Below are 17,637 nucleotides of genomic sequence, written 5' to 3'. Positions count from 1 at the left end.
TTTGTACTTGTTTGGCTTTATAAATATTTTGATATGAGCGTCACTGATGAGTCTTATGAAGATGAAACGCACGTCTGGCGTACTAAATTATAATCCTGGTACCTTTGATAACTATTAATATAATAGTATGGATGTATTTAAAAGCAATTAATAAATTTTGATGTCAAAGTTCAATATGTAGAATTATTGACAATAATGAACATCTAGTATATAAACTGTATTGAATCTTACCATATTATCATACAAATCTGTTTTTGATATTTCTACAAAGTTTAAAAATTTTAATTATGTCTAGAATAATTAGATTTTTTAAAAGATATTTCCTTTACTTTAAATAACTTGCAAGGTAATATATATATATATGTGTACAGGGATTAATGGTAATAATTCTGTTGCCTTTAAATTTCTAGCTACATGAACATTTTATGTGATCTATCATAAGGTGAAACAAGACACCAGGAAAATAGAAGGCTTAATATAAGATATGGAAATTTCACGATTGTGATTAGTTTGTAAGAATTATTCAGAAGAGGAATAATATCACATAAGGAAATGCTTGTTTATCATGTAAGTATTTATTAGTAATTAAATTACAAATGTAGTGCTCTTGTTTACACTGTCAAATTTGTAGTACAGGTACTAGTAATTCAAATAATTTCTGGGATTTTGTCTGACCAAAGAACATGAACACAGCTTTAATTAGGGCCACCAATGGGTCTTCATTGAATACAACCAGAAAATATAATTTGGAGGACAATACATTGCAATGATAGTAATATAAGAGTTGATGGAGGATCCAGCTACAAATATTGCATACACAGTCATGCATGTGAATGAAATATGAATATGAGCAGAGGCGGATTTAGGGGGGGGCATGTGGCCCAGGCCCCCCTTTTTCAGAAAAAAATTGGTTGGTTATATAGGGAATCACTGAAGCGTGACGGAATCAGGCCCCTTAGGCAGTCAGTGGGCCCCCTCTTATGAAAATTTCTAAATCCGCCACTGCTGAGGTAGCTGATAATCATTATTATCAAAAAGACGGTTTAAAAATGTTTTACAATACTTTAATTAAGAACCAAAAAAAAGACATCTTCAAAATGAGATAACTTAGAAACAAAATGTTGTCAATGAGTGCAACAGATAATATTTCATTTGTTCCATGTGTCTTCTTGACATAAATTTTACGTTGCATTATCATGTTTATATCATGTAGCTTTATATTCAAAGTGAATATCACGTTGTATTATCACGTTTATATCATGTAGCTTTATATTCAAAGTGAATATCACGTTGTATTATCACGTTTATATCACCTAGCTTTATATTCAAAGTGAATATCACGTTGTATTATCACGTTTATATCATGTAGCTTTATATTCAAAGTGAATATCACGTTGTATTATCACGTTTATATCACCTAGCTTTATATTCAAAGTGAATATCACATTGTATTATCACGTTTATATCACCTAGCTTTATATTCAAAGTGAATATCACGTTGTATTATCACGTTTATATCATGTAGCTTTATATTCAAAGTGAATATCACGTTGTATTATCACGTTTATATCACCTAGCTTTATATTCAAAGTGAATATCACATTGTATTATCACGTTTATATCACCTAGCTTTATATTCAAAGTGAATATCACGTTGTATTATCACGTTTATATCACCTAGCTTTATATTCAAAGTGAATATCACGTTGTATTATCACGTTTATATCACTTAGCTTTATATTCAAAGTGAATATCATGTTGTATTATCACGTTTATATCATGTAGCTTTATATTCAAAGTGAATATCACGTTGTATTATCACGTTTATATCACCTAGCTTTATATTCAAAGTGAATATCACGTTGTATTATCATGTTTATATCACCTAGCTTTATATTCAAAGTGAATATCACGTTGTATTATCATGTTGATATCACCTAGCTTTATATTCAAAGTGAATATCACGTTGTATTATCACGTTTATATCACCTAGCTTTATATTCAAAGTGAATATCACGTTGTATTATCACGTTTATATCAAGTAGCTTTATATTCAAAGTGAATATCACGTATTATCACGTTTATATCACGTAGCTTTATATTCAAAGTGAATATCACGTTGTATTATCACGTTTATATCACTTAGCTTTATATTCAAAGTGAATATCACGTTGTATTATCACGTTTATATCACCTAGCTTTATATTCAAAGTGAATATCACGTTGTATTATCACGTTTATATCACGTAGCTTTATATTCAAAGTGAATATCACGTTGTATTATCACGTTTATATCACCTAGCTTTATATTCAAAGTGAATATCACGTTGTATTATCATGTTGATATCACATAGCTTTATATTCAAAGTGATTATCACGTTGTATTATCATGTTGATATCACATAGCTTTATATTCAAAGTGAATATCACGTTGTATTATCATGTTTATATCACGTAGCTTTATATTCAAAGTGATTATCACGTTGTATTATCATGTTGATATCACATAGCTTTATATTCAAAGTGAATATCACGTTGTATTATCATGTTTATATCACGTAGCTTTATATTCAAAGTGATTATCACGTTGTATTATCATGTTGATATCATGTGGCTTTATCTGCAAGGTGAATATCATGTGTGAAGAACGTTTATATCACATTGTGCTCACAACCTGAATATTACATTTCTGCTCATTTCACGTTCTACTCAAGTGCGGGTATGAACAACGTGTATATCTTGTGATTCCAATGTTAAAATCACGTTGGAAAATATTGCCTGTGATATATATGACGAGTTCAGTCAAATTCTAATTGATTTTTGTAAATGTAAGAAATTACTGTCAATGTCTGGGAGAGGGGTTGGGGAGATGACAGATAAGTTTAAGTCTGACCCATGTGATCTATATCATAGATGAGATTTTTAATCATTGTTCAAGTCCTTACAATCACATGTGAATACAGAAATGTCTAATTTCATCTCCCATGGTCCTTAGTGGATAAATGCCTCAGTCATGCTGAAGCAGATAGCATCAACATATTTTGTATCACAATAATTGACTTAATGTATATGAAATCAAAAATCTAGAACTAGGCTTTCTTCCTGAAATATTATAAGTACAATTTTAGTAAAAAATAATTATTTAAAGAGAACATTAATCTGTATAGCATGACTTTAACCCTCTTGGCAGGTGGATTTTTCTATCAGCTAGATGTTGTGTTAAATTTGGAATCCAGATCAATCTGTTGCAGTTTGTTATATATCATTTTTTTTTAAAAGATTTCTATCCTAAAGTCAATATAGAACTTCTATGATTGATTACAAAAAGTAGTGAAAAACTTAGCTTTCAAAATAAAATCACTTAACTATCATAATTACCATATGTATAACTTAAGAAAATACAAATGTAGTGATTTATGAGTTTGAGATCCAAACTAAAATGGCAAATTCAATATGCTAAACAGAACCAAAAAATTGACAATACATTTGATAATGAAAAGAATCGAAAAGATGTTATTTTCCGAAGGGAAAAAAAAGAAAAAAAAACAGTTTTCTTTTCATATTGTTATTTTGTTATTCAATGATTGTATTTTAGTTCAAACATTTAACTGAATGTTCACATCTTATTTCCATTTAATTTAATTGAACTGACCGTATTTGAAACTAGTCATTTTGGTTTTTAATGAAGTGTTTGAATATTGATAAGATGAGTGTTTCCAATAAAACTAAATAAAAACTTTAAATGCTGAGATATAAAAAAATAAAATAATTGATAAATGAAGTGTAATTAAAATAAATACAACTTGAACTTTCTCACTATTAAATATTTATCAAAAAGTAAATCCATTCTTTATGTATAAATTAAAACTAATTATTTATAATTACCAGTAACCAAATTTGGTTTCATCAGTTTTTTTTCTATGCGTTCATTATTTCTGTTTGTGGGAAAATTTTGGTTGATTATTTTGGGAATCAGTGAAGCATGACTGGAGCGGCCCCATCTAAGGCAGTCTGTGGGCCAAAACACAAAAAAGTAAAGCTAGCTTATGTTTAAAAAGTTATACATGTACAATGTTAAATATATTTGTGTTACAGAACTGAAGTAGAATAAAATGGAGTACAGTAATAATGATGTCATTAATAACTCAAGAAAAGAAACAAAAAGTGATGTTATGGAAAAAAATGATTCAAAACCACAATTACATCAACTTACAACAGAATCAGAGGTACCCATGGTTACTACAAATCCTACACCAACTAGAACACTGCAAACAAAGTTTGTGTTTATTTTACATCTAATTTGTTCAAAGACATTCATATTCAATAAAATAACTAATTGCTGATGAAATAGTTAATTGCATTTTTTATTTTCTATTTAAAGAAGGTATAATATTGGCAAATTCAATATGTTTGTGTGCAGAACATTGTTTTTGTTGACCTACATACAATAAGACAATGAAAGGCACTTTATAAAAAATTCTGTAAAAAGATTTGAATTGATTTATTTATTTTATGTTGCAGAACTGAAATAGAAATGGACCACACTTATAATGAATATGAAACAGAAAGTAATGTTACAGAAACAGAGTCACCAAAACAGACAACAGTGTCAGAGGTACCCATGGTCCTTGCCAATGAAAATCCTTCCCCAACCAACACTCCGTTAAAGGACATGAAATCTCATAAACCAACAAATCATCATTGGTCCAAAGCTCATACAATTTCTGCTGTGCATCCTGCTCCATTGAAAGGAGGAGAAAATGATTCACAGAAGAATGGAGATGCTGAGTTTTCTGAAAGTTCACATCATGGTGCAGAATGGTCTAAAGTACAAGGCATAGCAGCTGTAGCACCAGCTCTTGATAAACACAGATTAAAGGTTGGAGGTCAAAGACAAGTAGTTAAAAAGGTTACAGTAAGCCAGGTTAGTAAAATTACTTTGTAATGGTAAAAAAAAATCAGACTATAAAAATTGATAAAAATTGTACATTTACCAATGTTAGCTCATTAATTGTTCTGTTAGTTTAAACAAACCAAATATTGATTAATTGCATCCCTATCAAAACCAGTATATTTATGACGAGAACTTGTTTACAGAATAGTGATTAATGAATATTATATGGAAAATGTTAAATTTTGCCTTTCAACTAACTTGGCTTACAGATCACCTCATGAAAAATACATTAAACATTTAGCTGACCGTGCAAGGGCTGTATAGCCAGTCAAGTTCGTTAAAAACTTCCATTAGTTGGTAAACATTTAAAGAGCTTGAAATTTTCCTAACATGTCCTTTCAAATTATTGGAAAATAATGCAACAAATTATAAATCTGTCTTCATAATCATTTTAAAATGCCAATTACACTTTACTTTTATAAATAGTCCAAAGTGAACTTGTTTAAAAAATCATTTGTTTTATCATATATTTATCAATTAAAAAAATTAAGGAGAAAAATAGGTGATTTAGGTTTTAATTATCCAGCATTATATAAATTGGATCTTAGCTAGTTGATTTATTGATGCAGGCTGTGAAAGAAGGCTTAACGAAAGAACTAGAAAGTTTGCTGCAGGAAAACCCAGAAAAGGCAACAGAAACAGATAGTCATGGTTTTAAACCTATACATTATGCCTCACGATTAAATCAATCAAAGATTATTGAAGTTCTTCTTAAATACAATGCAGGTATTAATGTGTTTACATAAGCTAAGTGATTTGCAGGACAGTGTGAGATATAAATATTCAGAAGTATGCTCAAATAAAAATCTTGACTAAATGTAAACAAATCAAGTGCTTCAGTGTATTAGTACATTAACCTCAATGGAGTCAATAATTGATTGTCTACAACAAAATACTTACAGAATTGACAAGAAAAAATGCACTTATACTGACTATGATGTTGAGCATATTGGTTGGTAAAGGATGTCATAAAGTTATAGGAAAAAACCTCAGGAAAAAAATTTAACTAATTAATGTGGGCCCATGAGTGGGGTATAGCAACCTAATAACACACAATAAGCACAAGACCTTTAGAGGACAGGGCATAAAAATATGAAGAAGTGGTATAATTGCCAATGAGAAAACTCTCCACCAAAGACCAAATATCATAGAAATTAACAACTACAGGTCACTGAACTGCTTTCAACAATAAACAAAACCCATATCGCACAGTCAGCTACAAAAGGCCATTCAAACCAGGAAAGAAGTGGCCTGACTTTATAAAAAAAAGGAATAAAATACAAACATGGTATACAGCAAAAAACGACAACCACAGTCTTCAGCAATGCTTATTTTCTCATCGAACATTTAGAATTTTGCAGAAGATGCTGTTTTATGTTCAGTAAAAAAATCTTACAATACAATTTTATACATAGGTACAAAGTTGAGATGTTTAGATCATCTACACAGGACATTTATTAGCCACATTTTATGCATTTCTATACTTCCTTTTTTTTTTTAGAGATATTTGTAAAAAATCTATTTAGATAATCTTTTTGTTTTACCTATTGTAAAAGTTAAATTTGTATTCATCATACACCTAATGAGATATTTTATTGTAGACAAGAATGTTAAAGGACCTTATGGTGTTGCTCCACTTCATCTGGCTGCCAGGAATAATTGTGTGGAGGCTGTTAAAATGTTGATACAGCAAGGCGCCAGTGTGGATGTTAGAGAAGCTAAACAGAAAACTCCTCTTCATGTGGCAGCTCGACGTGGTAATATTCCTGTTATAAAGGTCAGACTTCATAATAGAAAATCAAATACTGATACCTCTTTTAGTTTTGTTTTGTTTTTGGGTTATTGTCTTATTTATGCTAAGTCTCTGGCAAATAGTTAATAGTTTGAGACTCACACATTTTCATGTTTATTTATCTACTGTTTTTCTCTTTAATCTTTACTGTTTTGGCCAAATCTCATAAATTTTCTTCGTGAAACTTGGCAATACTGGTGAAACCCAAATATCTTCTTATATAATTTAGTAATTTTGATCATGTTTTTTTTTCCTAATTAGTTTAATTTTCAATCAAAACAGTCTACAACAAAACTTCATGTATATCCTAAACCTGTAATTTTTTTATTTTAAATATTTCATTTAACTTGAACATCACTCTTCTGAACCATTGATATGAAATATCCAATTTATTTCTGTCAAAGTGTGTTTGGTCACCTGAGATCTTAAAGTGAATATATTGTCTGTAATTTAAGGTGTTGCTGGACTTTGATCAATGTGATGTTAATGCTGTAGATGAGGACAGACAAACTGCCTTACATGAAGCAACAGCACATAAACAAGAAAAAACAGTGCAGTTTTTGGTAAGTGTTATTATGTCTACACTTGTGCATGTTAGGGATTTTATATAATATGTGTTGAAACATCCTTAATGTGAAACATGATCAGATATTATGTAGTATTTTCCCTTTGTTAGGCCTAAACAAAATTCTCTAATGAGTAATTATGTTAAAGTCTCTATAATATAAAATTACAGGTGCAGAATGGAGCTAACATATTTGCTACAGACATAAATGACTTCACACCCTTCTTCCTATCAGCAGCAGAAGACATGAAGGATACAATGTCTTATTATCTAAAGACAGGTAAGCAGTTACATGTAATAGTTATTCCTGCTCTAATTGTTTGTGTTGAAAACGCTTCTCTCCTGGTCCATTTTTAACATAATTTGATATTGTACTTTTGGTAGTGAATAAGAGTTTTTGAATTTTTGTCTAGTTGATAAAGCTCCATGCGCTTTAGGTTAAATTGCACTGTATCTGCTACAAAGGAAATATTTCCCCTAAAACACAATAGAAAAAAAAACATACCTTTATTTCTAATATGTAATTTCAGCTTTGCGGCAAGGAGGAACAGAGTCAGAGGAGAACTTACTACATCATGAGGATAAAGAAGGGAATACTGCTCTTCATCTAGCTGTTACCAATAACAAACTACAGGTAGGTTTAATGTCACTAAAATCCTCTAAAAACATTTGAGTTATAAAATTATACCAACTTCCACATGATAATTTATGATCATTTATATTGATCAATAATAAATAAAAAGATGTGACATAATTGGCAATTAAACATTACTCTCCACAATAGACCAAATGATGAAGAAGTTAACAACAATAGGTCATTATACAGCCTTCAAATTTGAGCACAGCCCATACTGCTTAGTAAGCTATAAAACACCTCAAAATTTCAAATGTGGATAATCGAAATGAGAAAGTTACAGTCTGATTTATGTTCAAAACAATAAAAAACAAATATGATATACAACAACAAACCACTGAATACAGGTGACTTGGGAAAGGCTCATATAGAATGTTGCAGGGGTGGAATTTTATGAAACGGATTTTGACTAAGATGTATATATTGTTCATTTAGAAAATAATTGGTTGACCAGTATGGAGATAATGTTCATATTTAAAAAATGGTTGGTTGAGTCCGAAGGACAAATATAGCGTTCATTTGGATAATGCTTCTTCCACTAGAATGAATACAGTGTTCATTTGGATAATGATTGGTTGATTAGGATGAATATAGTGTTCATTTGGATAATGATTGGTTGACTGGGACAAATATATTGTATATTTGAATAATGAGATTCTTTATTTTTTTGTAATAGGTTGCACAGAGTCTCTTGGAGAGAGGTTCAAATGTAAATGGTATGAATGTAAGTTGTTATATTTTAACATTTTAAAGACAAAGTCCTTTTGTAAAAATAAGCAGTTTTAAAAAATTTAGCAGTATCTAAAAAAGTTTGTTAACAGTACACATATGTATCTCAGGAGGCAGGTTAAAAGAAGCAAGCTGAAGAATGTAAGTTTTTTTTAAAGTGAATAAAGTTTACTAAATTATTTAAAAAAAAGAAATGTCTTCATTTTTTACTTTTACAGTAGTTTGAGTTATCTATAGTACAAAACTGGTATATTTTTTAATTTTTTAATTTTATTTTTCAGAACTGTAACCAAACTCCTCTATCTATAGCTGCCAATAATGGTGATATACAGATGGTGGAATTGTTGCTCAGATATAAAGCTGATGTTAATGTTTTAGACAAAGACTTGATGACTCCTTGTCATAGGTATATTTCAGAAATTATTGCAATGTTTTTTTATCAATGCAAAATATACAACAGTATTTGTTTGTAATCATAAAAACTCATATTCATCATTTCAGTAGTGATTTTTCTTTACAAATTTTTGCAATTGCATTAATTAAATCTGACATTTGTACCAGCAATCAGTGATTCATAATTGATTTCTGAATTTACAACACATCAATGAGACAGCAGCCCAATGACAGAATCAAAAATGATTTAGGGGTCAGCATTCGGTTTTACACAAAAGACAAGTCTTTGCATTATGTCTTGCACTGAATATTCAAGTACCTAGGGAAATTTTAAATGACTTCAATAGAAACTATGAATAATTTGTCAACCCCACTCAATAATCCATATAACAACTGGTTTGAATAACACTTTCGTAAGTGCAAAATTTAGTATTATAATTCAGGTGTTTGTTTGCTGCATTTTCTGATAATCCGATTGGCTGGCTCGCAGCATCTATGGTACTTTGATGTTAATTTGTTCTTTTAATGAAAAAGCATGAAGAGTACAGTAGAATTGTTAGCAGTTCACCACCAAAACTATAGTTTGATAACACAAGATCTGTGATTAACAAAAGTCAGTGAAGAATCACTCATAAATCTTCATTATCTTCATAACATCTTTTTTATTTTGAAGTTTACTGTATTGTTATCACATTTTTAATTTTGTCATATCTGGTTCTTGGGTTTTGCAAATGGCAGTACAGTAACTTATAGTTGCAAACTTCTAAGTCATTTAGTCTCTGATGTTTCATTGGCAATCGTACCATGCCTTCTTATGTTTCACTGTTATTTTGTAGGGCTGCTTTACATAACAGACATAAAATCATCAGTGTTCTTATGGGACAGGTAATTTATTAAATTATTTTTTTTTGTGTGATAGTTTTGGGACTTTTATCTTTAATTGTTAAGTTTTCCTTATTTACTTGACTGAGCTATATAAATATGTTTAGAAAAAAATTGGAGACAAAATAAGAAATATGCAAATTTTAGTTTTCAAATCAAATATGCTGATACAGATCATAATTTTAATTGTGGTTTTAGAAGGAATAGTAGGGTAAATGTATATACCAATGAGACAACAACCTGGTGACACAAATAAACCAAATACCATTCCGGGTTGGTTGATCAGGTCTTCAACAAATATAATATGACAAGCTCAAAACAGCTCTATGTCTACAAAAGTGGTAAACAAATATGACAGCAACTATCAGAGGTCTGTCACAACCAAAAGCAAACTTTAATTCCGAAGGACAAACAATATTGAGATGTGACCAAACACAATTTATACTGAATATATTCCTATACAAGTGTCCATGTACTTTAAACACTGATATTAAACATTGGTCCTTGTTTTGCAGGGAGCTGACATAAACAGTACAGCTATTGACCAGTATACACCATTGTTAATGGCCAGCAGTAAAGGACACCTTGAGACCATACAGCTGTTAATATCAAGTGGAGCACAAATAGCTGAGACAGAAATAAATAATAAAACTGTTTTGCATCTAGCTGTAGAATCTGGACATCTACCAGTTATAGAAACTTTGCTGAAAGAGGTAAAATGATTTATAGATGGCCAAAGGCAGTATGAATTTAATAATGGAATTATTCATGTTTTTACAACCCCTCGAACCTGGACATTACTAGGTGGGAATTATGTTTTCTGTGTATCTGTCTGTCTGTTAGTCTGTTCCTCCTTCTTTCTATCTTGTATCAGGTTCAAGTTTTGGTTTATGGTAGTTTGTGCTCACAACAACTTGATGCATTTGTCATTTTGTAGCTTATCAACTTGAAACTTAGTTCCTTATGTTTAAGATATGCCAAATTAGGGTTTTGACCGAGATTTCTCTGTTTAAGATATGCCAAATTCGGGTTTTGACCCAGATTTCTCTGTTTAATTGAGATAGAAATGTCATATTGCTTAGGGCTAGGTGTCATATAGACATATGTTTTTTTTTTAATAGGTAATTTTAATTTATTTTTTATTTTAACCAGAAAGAATACAAATATTTTGTTTTTGATTTAAAAAACCCAACATTAATCATTTCACAATAGCTGTTTCATTTTTATGTACATAAGTCCTTTTTAAAAACAATGCAACATCCTCACTTTTCAAAATACTTTAGGATTCAGTCATGCTAATATTTTTTTGCATTTAAGGCATTTTATTTAGTTATGTTCTAATTCTAATTGCAGAAAGGTTGTTTTAATTTGATAGAAGCCATTGACCTGAATGATCAGACCATTTTACATTATGCAGCCAAGAATGGCAATACAATGGTAAATATACTATGTTTGAATTAGTAGCCTCTCTATGGCTAGCCTCATTTAAGATGCTACAAAAAAGGGAGAATACAGGTTAAGCCCCAGTCTCACTAGACCAAGATGGCACCACGCTCCCGCGATCTAAAATAAATTCAGATCAGGAGAGCTAGCAGTATAAGTGGCATGAAAAATAAAATTTTCGTTTCAGTCACGTTTCTACTATGTCCTCATTTGGCTTCTACAAAGATCCCACTACAATTATACCACGTTCTTATTCTGCTACCACACTGCGATTATCACGATCTTTCTACTCTCATCATATCCTCACTATGACCATACCACAATTTATCCGATTGCAACACGATCTTTCCAAGCTTGGACTGTGATTAAAACACGCTCTTACCTCGACCATACTACCATCATAACAAGTTCATACCGCGATCTTACCACGCTCCCAGCAATGACGTCAAAATCCTTTTCCATATAAATACTGTATAATTCCTTCTATTTTTTATTGATACATAGAGTTTCTCAGAAACAACACAGTCATGCTACCAAAATCTACGTAAGGATAAGGGTAGAGGCAGAGGGATATCTGAGAGTAACCAATCTTGGTCCAGAAGATATATGTCGTACCGAACAATCCAACCGGAATCACAACTTATTGCTGGTCCATCAATATCAAACGTTGATGCTTTAGGGAGCAATAGTAGGGATGACACAGATGTGTTAAGAATGATTGAGCCATTGGCGATGAAGGACAAGGGGTCCAAATTACTTACGGACAAAACAAAAGCTCTCCAAATTTTATATGACAATGACAATAAGCTTGATGATCATAGTATGAACGTAAGAACAGCTTGATCAGGACGGCATTGGTGTACTAAAAATCCTACTATGGTCTTTAACAGCATGGTATAAACATGGGATAAATGTGGTATAGTCTTCGTGGAAACGTGCTTGGGTCATGGTAATAACTAAAATCAAATATCGAATTTAATAGGTTCAGATATTGCCAATTTTTTTGTAACTGACAATATGTAAAATTCACTATTATGATTCATTTATAATGATTCTAGCTTAAAATGAAATGATAGTTTTACTGAAATCATAGTTTTCACTTTAGGCGAATCCATCAGGTTTGCTTTTCATGATGAAAATCTCCTTTAAGTTTTTTGATTTTACAGATTCTGAACACATTGATTAAACACAACCTAATTGTAGACAGTAGAGATATTAATGGGAAAACACCACTCCACATTGCAGCTGAGTAAGTTTACTATTTGTATTTCTGAGATTGAAGCAGCAATTTACATTTTGGAAAATGTCAAAAAATGCTAGATTTATTATTACAATTTTCACCCAGTTACATTAATAAAAAACCCTGGAAATTGTGTGAAATGAGAGAAAACTCTGTATTTGAACTGCAGAAGATTGTGCCATGGGAAATAACTCTATTTGTGAAAACAGAAAATTGGGAACTCTATTTGTGATTATAAAATTGTGATGTTGGAGATAACTGTATTTGTGAAAACACAAAATTGTGACATGGAAGATAACTCTATTTGTGATAATAGAAAATTTATAGAAAATTGTGACATGGGAGATAACTCTATTTGTGAAAACACAAAATTGTGACATGAGAGATAACTCTATTTGTGAGAAAAGAAAATTGTGACATGGGAGATAACTCTATTCGAGATTATAGAAAATTGTGACATGGGAGATAACTCTATTTGAGATGTAGAAAAAAATATAGAATATTGTGATATGGGAAATAACTCTATTCAAGATTATAGAAAATTGTGACATGGGAGATAACTCTATTTGAGATTATAGAAAATAGTGACATGGGAGATAACTTTGTTTGAGATTATAGAAAATTTATAGAAAATTGTGATATGGAAGATACCTCTATTTGAGATTAAAGAAAATTGTGACATGGGAGATAAATAGTCAGGATAAGGGAGATAACCCAATTTGAGACTGCTGTAAATTATGACATGGGAGATAATTCTATTTCATAGCATGTTAAAAATTCTTAAATAAACATTCCAGTAACTATTCTACAACAAAAAATATATAGCAAGTCTTCAAAGTACCTATATAAAAGTTATAAGATTTACATTGTGGTTTGATTGTCAATGAGATTACTGTCAACATATCATTATAATGTTTGTATCTTAATATGATATTGGTCACCTGACTACAACATTATTTAATGATTCATTCATCAATAGCAAGTTCTTTGTGAGAAAATGTAGCAATACTTTTACCCATCATTTATAATCAAGATTGCAAGAAATTCAGTGTTATCACACTTGCTTTAACCATATGTCTTATATATTACCAGGAATGATAATAATAATGCTATAGAGATTCTGTATAATGCCAGTCAGACAGAGTTGAATGATGGTGATGATGATGGAAGGACCCCACTGATGTTAGCTTGTCAAACAGGACACTATAAATCAGTTAAGACACTCCTTACTTTGGGTGCTGACATCTCTGCAAGGTATGGTGATACTCAGCTCTTTAAGTTTTGCCAAATATTGTTGTCATATCAAAAAAGTATGGGTTTTGCGGTGTAAGGAATGGATGTGGCAAGGAGGTAATAATTCATCATCTATTGAATTAAACATTTGACTGAAGAAAATGGTCTTCTTTAAAACTGTTCTCCATATTTCTTTAAATTTGTAATTCTAGTGGAGTTATTTATCTACTATAACATTTTATCATACTTTGCATAACAGTTTGTCAAGACAAAAATGTAGAAGAATAGCCACATTTTACTGATAAAAAAAATCTGATTGGTTAGTAGCAAATAAGAAAATCTTTTAGTGAATGGTCTTTCTATTAATAATTTTATACTGATAAGCACAAACTTTTTAGACAGATATTATGGGTTATTAAACATATGACCATAGAACTTACCAACTAGAATGTTTAGTATATTAGGAGGAATAAAAAGTGCCCTCTTGAGCAGTCTTAATTGTTATCTTAATTTTTCCATGTTTTATTTAACTCTGAAGCAGATATATTTTTACTAGTAAAACAAAAATGATTTCATATTTTGATTTACCTGAAAGTTATTAGCATATTTTGTATTATAATTGCAGAGATGAAGATTCCTGTACAGGTCTGATACTTGCTGCTAGACATGGATATGCTAACATAGTCAAAGTACTTCTAGACAATTATGCAGAGGTTAATCAAGTTGATAAGATAAAGGTTTGTTATTAGTTATGGGTCTTTTTCCATATACCAACAGGAAAGTTCTTCCCTCAAACCCACTACTCTCTGATAATATGAAATTACCTGTAACTTACTGCTAACTATGGGAGCCTTAATACACAAAATACTTGATTTTCATATATGGAGGAAGACTAACTGATGGTTATTGCGAGTTGGTTATTGCTTGCTTAACATGCTTAATATGATTTAAATGATACATTTTTTCTGTAAATTTCCATGTTTAAAATTTTGAAATTGTTCTAAAGATGACTCTGGACAGTTTGGGCTGTTCTATCTATGTCTTTTGGTTAGTATTCTCTCGAAGTTTTATAATTTGTCTTCTCTGATTGTAACTTGAGTTTCCCTTATAGATTGTAACTTGAGTTTCCCTTACATGATTGGAACTTGAGTTTCCCTTACATGATTGTAACTTGAGTTTCCCTTACATGATTGGAACTTGAGTTTCCCTTACATGATTGGAACTTGAGTTTCCCTTACATGATTGTAACTTGAGTTTCCCTTACATGATTGTAACTTGAGTTTCCCTTACATGATTGGAACTTGAGTTTCCCTTACATGATTGGAACTTGAGTTTCCCTTACATGATTGGAACTTGAGTTTCCCTTACGTGATTGTAACTTGAGTTTCCCTTACGTGATTGGAACTTGAGTTTCCCTTACGTGATTGGAACTTGAGTTTCCCTTACGTGATTGGAACTTGAGTTTCCCTTACGTGATTGGAACTTGAGTTTCCCTTACGTGATTGGAACTTGAGTTTCCCTTACGTGATTGTAACTTGAGTTTCCCTTACGTGATTGTAACTTGAGTTTCCCTTACGTGATTGTAACTTGAGTTTCCCTTACATGATTGTAACTTGAGTTTCCCTTACATGATTGGAACTTGAGTTTCCCTTACATGATTGGAACTTGAGTTTCCCTTACATGATTGGAACTTGAGTTTCCCTTACATGATTGGAACTTGAGTTTCCCTTACATGATTGGAACTTGAGTTTCCCTTACATGATTGTAACCTGAGTTTCCCTTACATGATTGTAACCTGAGTTTCCCTTACATGATTGGAACTTGAGTTTCCCTTACATGATTGTAACTTGAGTTTCCCTTACATGATTGTAACTTGAGTTTCCCTTACATGATTGGCACTTGAGTTTCCCTTACATGATTGGAACTTGAGTTTCCCTTACATGATTGTAACTTGAGTTTCCCTTACATGATTGGAACTTGAGTTTCCCTTACATGATTGTAACTTGAGTTTCCCTTACATGATTGTAACTTGAGTTTCCCTTACATGATTGTAACTTGAGTTTCCCTTACATGATTGTAACTTGAGTTTCCCTTACATGATTGGAACTTGAGTTCCCCTTACATGATTGAAATGCAAGTTTTACAAATGGAAGATACAGGGAAGGGGGAGAAGTCTTGATTTTGGGGTCAATAGGGCAAAAGTTCAGGTCACTATTGTTACTAAAAGAAGATTTTTTTTGAAGAAAAAAAATATTCTAACTAATAGCCTTATTTTCCCTTGCTTTAATGGAATAAAACATTCACAGATGGTAGATAAAATGAAAAGAAAGAAACATATTGATATTTGGGTTTAGAGGTCAAAGTTAAGGTCACTGTTACTATTAGATACATTTTAATTTAATTATTAGTTTCATATGACAATTTCATTATACGTTTCAGAACACAGCTCTACATGTAGCATGTGAACATGGTCATGTGGATTGTATAAGGATATTATTACGTTACAATGCTGACGTGACTCAGATGAACTCGTATGGATGTACTCCACTGGGTATGGCTGTAGACGGTAATGAGTCAGAGGCAGCTGTAGCTTTATTGAGCCATTCCAGGTAACTCAGGTTTAAAGCAAAGTGTACATGATTTAATACTTTTATAGAATTACATTTGATACTGAATTGATGAAATCTACATATGCCAATCTTACAACAAAATATTTTCTCCACATTTTTCTCATGCACCACTAAACAACCACTGAACAGAATGATCTAATGTTAGTTCAGCTGATTAACATTGATGAGTTTTAATATGTGAGTTCTTCTGAGGATTTGTCAGACACCAACTTCCTGTTTGTTGCTACTTTGAAAAATTCCATATGTTGAATGAACATTAAACTTCTCGGCACACATTTCTCTAATACCACAAAATATACTGAACAGATTGACTGCATATTTGGTGAGCAGCTAAACGTTGATGATATGTAAAATATGTGAACACTAATGACATAGAAGAACAAACAAACAAATCAGTTCAGTAAGAGCAGGTAACTCTATGATATTTACATTGCAAATACCAACAGCCTATATAATTGTACATAGATTTATCAATTTACCATTTTATTTATGGACACAGTAAATAATTTAAATTTCTCTTAGGAAGTCAATTTTTACAAAACCAAAAAAAACAACAATGTATATGTTAATGAATAGCAATAAGGTTGTCTACCTCAGTATATATCAGTCATACATATATGTATTTACAGTTGGAGAGACAGTATGAATGTAAGAAACTCTGATGGATTTACTCCAATGAAGAGACTTATACAGAGATGTCCTGAAGCTGCTTTGGTCAGTTTATAATCTAAAGAAAACAAAAGAGTTCACTATCATTTATAAATATTTAAAAAACAGTTTTACTTAAGAAACAATATACTTGTGGTTTATAAGTTGTTTTTTCAAGAATATACAACAATAGAAATGATGAAAAGTTTCTTCATCATAAATAATCTTTATATAAAAGGATCTACTATTTCTTGAATTTATGATTTTGAATTTACACATTTCATCATGGAATATAAAAAGTTATTACAGTTGCACATGGAAAGCAGTCTAACAAAATAAATAGCAATCTTTATTTATAAGAGAAACCACTGAAAATAAATTAGGGATACGCTTATCATGTTTATAGTATTTCATTATAGGTAGTTTTGGACAACTGTGTTGAATACTCTAAACAAAAGAAAGATGATCCAAATTTTATGGTAAGTGAAAGTTAG

At 31.0% G+C, this 17,637-nt stretch overlaps 1 protein-coding gene across 5 annotated transcripts in view; it reads left to right on the top strand.

The window, feature by feature from the left end:
* Positions 1-357: 357 nt before the first annotated feature.
* Positions 358-17,637, top strand: part of LOC139489528 (transient receptor potential cation channel subfamily A member 1-like) — a 31,225-nt gene continuing 13,945 nt past the window's right edge. For 3 of the 5 annotated variants that reach the window (XR_011656194.1, XM_071276027.1, XM_071276029.1), the window contains exons 1-19: positions 411-567; positions 4,096-4,276; positions 4,522-4,924; positions 5,524-5,680; positions 6,556-6,731; positions 7,202-7,309; positions 7,483-7,591; positions 7,842-7,945; positions 8,622-8,669; positions 8,956-9,080; positions 9,904-9,952; positions 10,465-10,662; positions 11,303-11,386; positions 12,559-12,641; positions 13,725-13,886; positions 14,491-14,602; positions 16,305-16,474; positions 17,125-17,209; positions 17,563-17,622. Coding sequence is in view for 3 of the 5 variants with exons in the window: in XM_071276027.1 (XP_071132128.1) it covers positions 4,113-4,276; positions 4,522-4,924; positions 5,524-5,680; positions 6,556-6,731; positions 7,202-7,309; positions 7,483-7,591; positions 7,842-7,945; positions 8,622-8,669; positions 8,956-9,080; positions 9,904-9,952; positions 10,465-10,662; positions 11,303-11,386; positions 12,559-12,641; positions 13,725-13,886; positions 14,491-14,602; positions 16,305-16,474; positions 17,125-17,209; positions 17,563-17,622 (2,397 nt within the window). In the remaining 2 variants the exon portion in view is untranslated. Of the gene's footprint in view, positions 568-4,095; positions 4,277-4,521; positions 4,925-5,523; positions 5,681-6,555; positions 6,732-7,201; positions 7,310-7,482; positions 7,592-7,841; positions 7,946-8,621; positions 8,670-8,955; positions 9,081-9,903; positions 9,953-10,464; positions 10,663-11,302; positions 11,387-12,558; positions 12,642-13,724; positions 13,887-14,490; positions 14,603-16,304; positions 16,475-17,124; positions 17,210-17,562; positions 17,623-17,637 lie in introns of all 5 variants that reach the window. The other 2 variants (XR_011656195.1, XM_071276028.1) reach the window with 2 other exon arrangements.

Source organism: Mytilus edulis, chromosome 9 (assembly GCF_963676685.1).
Source record: "Mytilus edulis chromosome 9, xbMytEdul2.2, whole genome shotgun sequence".
NCBI classification, from domain to species: Eukaryota; Metazoa; Mollusca; class Bivalvia; order Mytilida; family Mytilidae; genus Mytilus; species Mytilus edulis.
This window is presented reverse-complemented; position numbering and strand designations above follow the sequence as displayed.